The 11351-nt window shown below is 32.4% G+C and overlaps 1 protein-coding gene across 1 annotated transcript; it reads right to left on the bottom strand.

Moving 5' to 3' along the window:
• Window positions 1-7378: 7378 nt before the first annotated feature.
• On the bottom strand, window positions 7379-10768 carry LOC125049616. Its single transcript, XM_047649008.1, has 4 exons — window positions 10610-10768; window positions 10303-10391; window positions 9015-9272; window positions 7379-7952 (listed from the first exon to the last, which is right to left on the bottom strand). The coding sequence occupies exons 1-4, from the start codon at window positions 10622-10624 to the stop codon at window positions 7730-7732; spliced, it is 585 nt and encodes a 194-aa protein (XP_047504964.1). The 5' UTR covers window positions 10625-10768; the 3' UTR covers window positions 7379-7729.
• Window positions 10769-11351: the final 583 nt, after the last annotated feature.

Raw genomic sequence — 11351 nt, 5'->3', positions numbered from 1 at the left:
GCCAGCTAGTATTTAATAAATATGTAAGAGTCGATCGTTTATTACAATATCACTTTCAATTTGCGTACTTATAAGCATTCTGATTTATTATTCCATTATGTTTGCTTAACATACTCTCTTGATATAGCTCTCATTCCCCTTACATCCGTTCTAACCCCAACATAAACAGAACGAAACGCAATTTTCATGTTACTCTCAATAACTTAGAATAATGATTGTACTCAAGCCTCTGTTTATTTACAACCCTTTGTGGGTGAAAATTTATGAATCAATTTTAGTGATGAAAATCAAGTAATTTTTTTTGATACGGAAGAAGATTATAACACAAAAATTGCATTAAGTCATTAAAAAAAATCTGTCATTCTCGAGTTTCTTTTTGTTTTTATGTAATAGAAGGCAAACAGGCAGGAAGCTCACCTGATGTTAAATGATATCGCCGCCCATGGACACTTACATTGCAAGAAGGGTCGCAAGTGCGTTGCCGGCCTTTTAAGAATTGGTATGCTCTTTCCTTGAAGGAACATAAATCGAATTGATTTTTGAATTTGCTGAAAACTTATTCAATTCACACATTTACACTGACAAAACAATTACACTGACACTTAAAATGTAATGTAGCGTAACTTAAGATATTAATTTCTATCATATTCAAGACATAGAGTCTAGAAGCCGACTAGTGACCCTCAATAAACTATTGTGAATACCTAAGCGGTAAATTGGCAAAGAAAATAAAGAGAAAACATCTGCTTAACTACTTAGAACGTCGCTATTAGAAAGAAACACCTTTATTGCTAATTGGTAACCCCTAATACATAATAATAAACGTAACAGATTTTCCTTTGACACATGTCGCCTCTATAGAAATACATTCCATTCGCTTGTGTATTTAAGGCAACCTAAATACAAAGCAAATACTCATTACGTAATGTAACTGTATCTTAACCAAATCTAGTTTGTATGCGGAAACCTAACCCCTATAATTCAAAGATCTAGAAACCGTGTTAGTGTGCTGGCGCCTTTCCAGACGTATTATAGCTTAGATCATTTATTTCTAACATTAAACTTCGGCCTTTCTATTGAACTGTGGTGCCAACAGTTTTACATTGTATATTAAGTAATATTTCATTTTTAATGCAACAACTAGGCACCTCCGTGGCTCAATGATATACATTCTTGTTAGTTTTGAATGATATACTGTCTATAGAAATTCAACGTTACTGCGATTAGTTTCATATGAAAAATTATTTCTTGATAAGGCATATATTGCTAGCTTTTTGATTTACAACGTAATTCCGTTGTTAGTAAAGTAAAAAATTATGATGATCGCAGATTAATTTAATGAAAACAGTAAAATTCATAGCACACACACAATAATAAAAAACTGCTATTTCATTATAAAAGTCAGTCAAAAATAACATTTGACTCGGTATATTTTTATTATAATCTTGACAACCATCCGTGAAAAAAATATCAAGGGTAGAAACAGTTAAGTTTTATATCGGGGACAATCCCAGTTCCATCTAGTTCACTTTACGAACAATTAAATTTTCCTGTTTGCATTTTTTAGCATACGTTATTCTCAAGATGGCTTCTTTCAACCAGCTGTTTTACGACTGTAGGATCTATTAGTTTTATATTCCTTTTTCACTAGATGCGAGTAGCATTATACAAAATATTATAAATAATAATAAACTTTATTTAAATATTTAAAACGTGTTCACAAAAAATGCACGGTCTTAATTCCAACTCTCGGGGGCCTCATAGCCTAGCGGTCTTAATAAGTGGCAGCTAGGTGAGGGGTACCGGGTTCGATTCCCGGATCGAGGGCAAGTTTTAATTTAATTTAAATTTGTTCTCGGCCTTTAGGAGGGTTGTGCGGTACCGGGCGAGTGCTTAAAACCGTACATAGAGGACACGGTCGAATTTCTAAAGACAAGCACGAATTATAAAAAAATCCTATACTTGACGCTGGCTAATGCACTCTAATCGTGCCAGAGCCATTAAAAAAAAACTCTCATGTAGGGTTGTTTGGCTGCAGCAATCAATGCAGCTGAATTTATCACCGATCGTCGAGGCAGAATACGAAATTCCACCCGTATCACCACGATGTCCGTCGTTCAATAACGGAACGTTTCAAGGCACTTTTTGCACATCCAAGTATGAGACCACTGAAGTATTTCAGAAACTAATTTAAATTAGGGTTCTTTAAGACATGATCGTACTAATTCCTTTTTTGCAACGCCAATGCGAGTGTTCTCCCTAAAAAAAATTGTTGTGGATAACAAAGGAAGATTCTCGTTTCGGAAGCTATGACATGGCTTTGGTGCCAGAGGCGAGAGATTTTTTTGCGGTAGGAGTGTGCCAATGTGTCGGTTAAATAATAAATGATAATTTTGTTTTTTTTTTATAGAACAGGGGGAAACGGGCAGGAGGCTCATCTGATGTTAAGTGATACGGCCCCGCCGTCCATAGACACTCTCAATGCCAATGGGCTCACGAGTGCGTTGCCGGACTTTAAATTAATAGTTAAATGTCAGTATGTAATGTTAAACTCCGAGATAAAGTTTTCAACAATTAAACGGCACAAAATGCGAAATTTAAAAATAAACATTATTTTCACTTTAAATTTTAGATTCGAATGTACAACATTATAAAGGTATCTTAATCCAAACTGGATCGAGAGTGTTTTGTTTTAAATGATACGCATGCAAAGAAATAAATTATCATTTTATTAATATGTACGTTATTTGGGACACGTGAAGTAAAAAATATCAACAAATATTTTAAATGAAATACTACATTTTCACAACAAATATTTCTTAAAGCACGCGAGCAAATTATTAAAATTTCAACGAAATATCTAAATTGCCGACCACCCAAAGAATAATGTTACTTACTTAAGGAGAAATAAGGATTGTAAAACATGAATATTATTGCGTAAACATATAAAAATGAGAGATTATGATTAAAAAAATTCCAAACACTAGCGGGTGCGCGATGGGACATTTCATAAGAAAGTGGTTTTATTACTTGCTAAAGTGTCGGCATTATGTTTCTTATAATTGAAAATATGCGAACGAAGTGCGAATATTTGAGGTTATTTTTGTAAGGATGTTTTTGAAAATGTGGACTTGTTCCAAAAATAAATTTGAAAGGACATAAGAGATATATGTATATAGATTACTTTATTTATAAAATGCATGAATATCTCATGAGCTTGATTTAACGATTCTGGATTTGTATGGTTATAGGATCTTTATTTCTGATATAACTTTGTATGTATATAAAAAATTATATATTATACCTATAATTTATCTCTGCACTCTTTAGCAGTAATACAAAACAAGAAAACAAAGAAGAAAGAAGAAAGAATTTAGGCATTTGATTGAGAACCGAATTGTTTGCCTTAGATGTACACAAATACTTTATGTGAAATTACAAATCTAATAAATAAAGTTAGATAACGTTCTATATACGTAACTTTATGAAAAAAAAATTATATTTTTGTTTTTTTTTGTTTTGTTACAGTAATCTTACGGCAGATTTTTTTAAACATATTCCTTTAACTTTTAACAGCGGAGTCTATCTCGTTAGCAAATCGGAAATAAAAATAATTTTAAATATTAATTCTGTGGAGTACAAAAACATCAACCCTAATCCGCTCCAAATCCTTTTCAAAAAAATACAACCTTAGTAATAACCACCTACAAATTCAATCCGCAAGCTATAAAACTCGCGAGTAGCCAACGAGTCCGGAAGCGAACAGTTGGTCATAGCTTGAAAGCTTTACGGCCGGTAAATCTATATTAAACCTTATTCCTTTGAAATAAGGACTATCAGTAAGTTATACAGAGCTTGCAAAAGTTCTACTTGGCCCCGGCGGATGCCGGCGACAGTTACCTTATTTGGAATTGGTCCAGAGTCTCGGACAAACTTTTATGTTATTTCAATGTGGTTAAACTGAAAGAATTGTATTTCAATGGACTATTTGTTGAACGGTAAATAAATCGGATCAGTGATACTTTGTAAGTGGTGTAGCGATTGTCAATTGTTACACTGTAAGTAATACATTTTTGTGTTTTATAAGTATATTGAAATAATGAAATCTATACCAAATTATTATTTTCTTCTTGAATTAAGTTTGTTTTTTATTTATTTTGGTACACAGTCTTTAAGGTACGTCTGCCGAATTTGAAAAATTTTGCTCAAAGATTTCAATACTTCGTAGAATACAAAAACTGGACATTTTAAATAACTCCAATATTTCTCCTAACGTAGAAAAATGCTATATGGTCAACAATTTTGTATAAATACTTTTGCAATAACACTCGACGATTTCGGGAAAAAAATCAAATTTACAAATATTTCAGCAAAACATAAAAGTTGTGGTAAAATGTTTTGAAAAATCTATGGAACTATGACAGACCGAACGCTGAAAACTTTTTTTAATTTGCTACATGTGCTTTATCGATCAAACTAAACGAGATTTTTTATAATATTGATTTAATTTTGTAAAAAAAGTTCAATAACATTCTTATTCCGTATTCAAACTTGAAAAATTCATGTTATTAAATAATTTTTAATTTACAAAGACTCGTAAGACAAAAAAGTTCAAACTTAGCAAAATTTATAATAAGAATTTCATAATTAGCAAATTAATCTACTTTACCTTCGTCGGGATACTTATTAAGTAGATTAATTCTGTACACATTCGTTATTGGGAATACATTATCAACAGCTTCATTGACCTAGTAGTTAGTATATTCAACTACAGATCATAAGGTATTGGATTCAATTTCATAGTGGGGTCGATCATTAAAAATATACAATTTCTATTTGACAGAAAAACTTCAATGGTAGAACTAATTTTGGATATTGGCGGTGTCTGAACAGCCAGGTGATACGAGTCCGTCCTGCGCTCTCGATATGGCGTGGTTGTTTTTTTTATGTAATAGGAGGCTCACCTGATGTTAAGGGCCCATGGACACTCACATTGCCAGAAGGCTCGCAAGTGCGTTGTCGGCCTTTCAAGAATTGGTACGTTTTTTTCTTGAAGGACCCTAAGTCGAATTGGATCGGAAATACTTCAGTGGGCAGCCATACTTCCACAGGACTACTTATGCAGGAAATACTTCCACATAGCGGAGGTGTGCGGCAAAAACTGCCTTAGAAAACGCACAGTTGTGGAAAAAATTGTTTGTGTCGGATGTTCGTCTTTCCGTAGTCTAAATTCGCACTTATATTGGCGCACTGGGATATCTTGGGATTATATTTATTTATTTGTCACCTTTTTCGGTGATTAGTCTAGTTCACTATTATATACTTATTATTATATATACTGAGCTTAAGTATTTCAGGTACAATAGGACATTCCCTAACCTATTAATACATTGTTGTTGTATTTGAATGTTTAATAACTTAATCAAAAAGATCTTCAAAAAGGGTTCAAGGTCCTCTTTGGTTTTAAAGCACGTTAAGTGGACACAGTAAAGTGAGAATGTAAAACATGTATCAGGAGCACTAAACGCATTCCGAAACCTTTTTGTTTATTTTGGGGAATCCTTATCGAAATAAAATTTAAATATTGTACAAGTTGTCTTTGTAAGAGCAATAAATATTATAAAAGGAAGCGTCTGTTTTCTTAAAAAGAAATAAAACAATTTATTTAATTACCATTTCTTTTCGTTTAACCACATCACGTCTACACAGAAGGTTTCTTCGGAAACTTGGTCTGGAGCCAATTAAGCCAGCAGGCTCCAACGTCCGCCTCTTTTCCGGCCGTTCGTAACCGTTAAATTGTTCCAGCTATGATCTAACGAGATAATATAGCACACGTTTCTAAGAATCCCGTTTCAAAATCAATTTAATTAACCACCTAAAAGTCCAATCAATTGAAAGTCAATTTAATTACACTAACGAATCACAAGGTGCCAATTACAAAACATTCAAAACAGCAATAAATTAATTAAAAACAAGTATCGATACAATAAATTTTAATCCCTAAAGTAGATCGCGTAACAAAGTAGCAATAACGAGTTCCAATACTGGAACCTGCCTCGTTTACATTTGGATTTATATGTTTTTAACGCGTTTATGTACGAAACGTCCTTCCAGAGTCGTTGCACTCAGGACTGTTTTTAGCGAATTTACAAGGAAATTAAAGTTCGGGATCTACTTGGCACGGAGATGTATCGTTGCGCTCATAAGTCGTTTAGTTGAAGAAATAGAGATTCAAGCAGTGCGCAGTGCAGCATGGTCTTGTTCGCAGTGCGTCGGGATGTCGGCGCCGGCTACTTGGCAGTGTCCTCGGTCAATGTACTCGCTATAAAGCCTCCATAAGCTTTAGCCAAAACAATTTCACCGAGATTCTTGCCAGTTACACGCATGCCTTTAATTTTACGATCTATGTCATTTCGAAATTTACTTTAAGCTTTTAATGTTGTGCGATTTAATGATCCCACTTATGCAAACATATTCCAGAATCTTGAATGTTCTCTGAGAGCTTATCTGATTTTAAGGTTATAAAATGACTTTTATTAGTATTAGTAAAGTTACTTTATTGATAACCTAAGGGATAATATGTGATAACACATTAAACTACAACGTCAGTGAAAATAATACTTTTATGTGGATTATTGTAGATAGAAATATCCATATAGTGTTTAAATAAAAGTATACTTTCTAAAGTATGTTTATAAATTATTTTAATCTAATATATAAAATTCTCGTGTCACAATTTTCGTTCCCATGCTCCTGCGAAACGGCTCGACCGATTCTTATGAAATTTTTTATGCATATTCAGTAAGTCTGAGAATCAGACAACATCTATTTTCATCCCTCTAAGTTTTAAGGGTGGTCCCCCCTAAATTTTTATTTTTGAGACAAAACTTTTTGTTTTTATTTTTGTATGGTACAGCATACAAAAATACATACAACCCTTAATTGTCACCCCTCTACGATCAACCCCTATTTTAATTATAGTAGATAGTTATTTTTATTTAACTAAAAAATTGTTTCCTAGAAATAATATATATGGCAAAACTACGTTTGTCGGGTCAGCTAGTATTATTATAATAATAGTAATTATTGGCATTTTTTTTTGGCCTAATTTTTCGGGTTATTATAGACACTCACAATTATTGTATTATATAATTATTATTATATTTTTTTTAATATTCATTTGCATTCATTTACTTGATAACTAATATTATTTAATTGGAATCTCTTTAAAGAGTTAGCTTTGGTCCCGCTTACAACGTGCGTGTTAAATTTATATGGGCCCATATTTCACGAAAATAATGAGAGCGAATAAAATACGATTATCGACCAATAAAAGTACAGCTGTATTAATGGGTTTTGTAAGCAAATAAAACTTTTATTAGCGAAATATAAATTTATTATCACATTGTATAAATACGTATCTTAATCCGAAAAAACTAAGTTCTTATATCTAAATATAAATTATTATCTAATGTCTACACAGACACAATTTCCTAAAGGAACATTCATGCCTTGACAACTTTGTACTCATTTAAGCCAAGTTTTCAATTCATGATTTACAATGGGCATAAATCTATGAATCACGGTTGACTTCACAGAATGCCACAAGCGTGAAGTTCGTGACTTTGCTTCAAATTCCAAGAGGTGCATGAAATGAGTTCATTACTGAGTCTACTTATCTGAAAATACTGATTTACGTCATGAGGAGTGTTATTTTTGGCAGGTATATTTAATTGTTTTTCTCCAACACCCATTTTCCTGAGTAGGGCGTTTCCAACCTCTTCACTTTGGGGCGGAAGCCGTTTTCGTCAGCTGTGTAGTCGACTCTGTACATGAATCCATCAGGACCAATATATTCGTAGAAACCCTTTGAAGCAATTCCCTCGTCGATCGTGTTAGGATTTTTCAAAATAGCCTCCTCCTTTCCACGGATTTTGTTTTCGGTCTCGAAACTATAAAGAAAATTATTTGTTTAATACTTTTTTCTATATAATCTGTGTATAGTATAGATAATAGTCAAATTTAAACAGATATCCTATACTTATTTATGTGAAATTATCGTAAATATAATCATAGTTAAGCTATCGTTCACAGTCGTATCATTTGTGACTTTGAAAATCAAATACATATAATAACCCGTGAATGTCAATAACTGTGTCGTAAATGAATATAAATGATTTTGAACTTTGACCGCCACCTGTCAGTATTAAAATATGAGCGCCAATTTAGTGAGTCGGTCAAGGCTATATTTGTTTATACCTTTCTATAAAATACATAAGATTCGAAAGAGCAGTTGCTTCCGGGTGCATAATAAAGCAATTATTTAGTTTTTTAATTGCCTGCAATACAAACTTGTTTGCCTATGAATAGTTATGAAGATTTAAGGCACTGACAGATTAATTTATGCTACTGTTATTAATATAGATTAAATATAGGATGGCGTCTAGACTAATTAACATAACGGAATAGCTATCTAATGAGTTATGCAAATCCAAAACTTACAATAGTTTAGAACAACGATCACATTATTTAGAAATCTTTAATTTATTTGTTAATATACTATGTATGCTAATACCATTTTATGAAGAATTAATTATTCAAATTTCTATTTTATATCGCCATAAGGAAACCATAAATTAATCCAGTTCTCGATTGACGTAAAATATTATAACAACAATGCGGAAGTGATATTGCAATTTGGTTTTGAAAATGGGTAAAAAATATACGATAGATGTGTTCTGTAATACTGAATCGGATTGGACGTAACATCTGTTTCAACTTTGTGACAAAAATATTTTAAAATAAATGCTGCTTTATTAAATTGTATTTTTCGATTTAACTCTTTTAGTACACGAACAAACATATCAAACAAAAGTGATTTATATTATTTTTGTTTATTTATGTCAACTTTAATCTAAAATCCAAGTATAAGCCTCTTAGCCGCTATAATTGGTATTGAATATGAATGAGTAAGTACTTAAAGTACCTACTTTATATGGTAAATGGTTACTTACTCGAAGTCATATTTGTCTTCCTTATAGTTGTGCTTTTGGCTGATAATCTTAATGCCGTTATTCTTGTAGTATCCCTCCTTGTAGAAGGGGTTATCTTCTGCTGCCGTTAACACGTACTTGTACGAGTCCTGGGTAGCGGCACTGATGTAGGGATCGTGTTCGTGGGAGTATGGTCCAAAGCCACCATCATAGGGGTTATCTATGTGGATGTATGGATTCGGAATGTGGATGTATTTACCCTCATTTGTCGGAATATATCTGAAACAATTATTTAAGATAAATATGCTATGTATGCTTACTATTTTCGATTGCGTTGTTAGGGAAAGAATATTTAAACGAAACGATCCGACAGTTTGCGACTAATGTATCAGAACGAACTGACTTAACTTGCCTTTTTTAATATTGTCATTGTGATGGTAAACAGGTACAATTTTTTTCTTTCACAATAATATAAATGCAGCTTTGTATAAGGCATTATAATGGCCATTTCTTTTAACAAAGCGACAATTATTAATTAAACTATTATACTATTACATATATTATATTATTATTAATGCTGCAAGAACATAAGTAATCGCTTTAAGTGACCTTACCCCTATGCATTGAAAGTGATAAAACCATGATCGTAAGAGTGAGATAAGGCTTTTATTGCCACCTTTATTGGAAGCTATATTTTTAAAGAAATCCAAGTTAGAACAAAAGATATCGAGCATATTTTTTCAGTAAGCTCCATTTCTTGGCAGCTGTTATCTGATCTTAGCACCTATTCCTAGGAATATATTAGATTATACTTTATCGCAACCTTTTCTGAGAATATTGTTTTACCTTGCAAAATGTTTACTGTAATATGAAAAATAAATTTAGTTTAAGAACTGTCTTTATTACTCGGAAAAATGTTAAAGTAACGAAAACATTTACGAAACGTTGAAACCTGCTATTGTTTCTTTGAAGTTGATACATAAAGTTATTTTTTAAAGGAATTATTTAAGTAATTAAAAAACTCAAACAATATAAAGAAACAATCGTATTGGCCTCATTTCTGTTAAGAATTTTCTGGTAAGAAATGCCGATTTTGCGCTGGACGATCAAGTAATATGTATGTGTGTATCAAGGAAAGTAAATAATTGGTGCACTACAGGGACCCCGCAATCTCAAGGCTAAAAGTAACAAACTTAAAAAATTTATACATTCTTATAGTCAGATTGATACGTATTTTTTCGCATGAACTAAACAGAAATTTGCATTTATAATATTAACTTAGCTATATAGTAGTTTGACATTTACGTACTTGCCATCGTCGCCGTATTTGTAGGGATTCCACCGGCCGTTCTCGATTGGCGAACTGACGGCTGCTCCGGCGCACAATGCGATCACACACTAGAAAATAAAGAGAAATAATTAATAAAAATATTTCTGCATATTTATGTTAATTTTAAGGAATGTACATACATACACACAATGTAGTATGAAAATAAATATTTAATAAAAAAAAATATACAAATAAAATATTAAATAAAGTTACTCAGTAAAGGAATATTATGAAGAATGTTGGAAAACTCAAAACTTTTCCCAATAAAAAAAAATAAAAATATTACCACAAAAGCGATCATCCTGAATGCACTAAAAGTTTTCCGTAAAAAAATCACAACAGTTCAAAACACTTCACTGAATTGATCACTATGCGGAAATCTATTCACTTGTGTGTACACTCGTTTGAGAATTTCAAATCATTGTGTTGATTTCGAAATCGACGCTTCGCTTTTATACATTTGCAACATCAACTCATCCTCCGAGAGACCTGTGTGTCATACACGCACACATGCATACGGCCTACGTATTTTTTTCTTGCATACCATTGTTGACTTTATTGAGGCATATTGAATTGTTTTCTGGAATGGGTTGAGATATTTCCTCATGTACAGTGAAATTAGTCTCGAGAAATTTTTGCATATGTAGTGGTGTGTATATTACTCAGATCTTAGAGCGCGTTTCCACTATATCGTTCTGGCCTATACAAAAATGTTTCGATATCCTAACATTACTATTTAATATTATACTTATCCCTAGCAACACTCTGATTTTTGTTATCAATAAAAACAAGTTTTTATTTAAAAAAAAAGGTTTTGACTTTATAAAAAAAAGGTGTGTGCGCGATTCACACACGATAGAAGTGAAACTTCAAAGAGGAGAGACCGATATATATTTTTTTTTCCTTTCATCTAGGTTTTTAAAACTCCGGGGGGTCTACGGGGGGGTCAAAATTTATTTTTGGCCTAGGACGCACCGTTTCCGAGATATTTCAATCTAAAGCAAAAAATCGTCACTTGATAGTGGAAA

Source organism: Pieris napi, chromosome 1, assembly GCF_905475465.1.
Source record: "Pieris napi chromosome 1, ilPieNapi1.2, whole genome shotgun sequence".
Classification (NCBI taxonomy): Eukaryota; Metazoa; Arthropoda; class Insecta; order Lepidoptera; family Pieridae; genus Pieris; species Pieris napi.
The sequence above is the reverse complement of the archived record's forward strand: the minus strand, read 5'-3'. Positions and strand labels throughout refer to the sequence as shown.

Bases quoted from the DNA above. Each gene is read 5' to 3' on its own strand.
- LOC125049616 (XM_047649008.1), bottom strand. The intron at 9,273-10,302 runs GTACGTAAATGT...TAATTGTTTCAG, and splicing joins AAATACGGCGACGATGGCAA to ATATATTCCGACAAATGAGG. The intron at 7,953-9,014 runs GTAAGTAACCAT...TTTTCTTTATAG, and splicing joins GAAGACAAATATGACTTCGA to TTTCGAGACCGAAAACAAAA.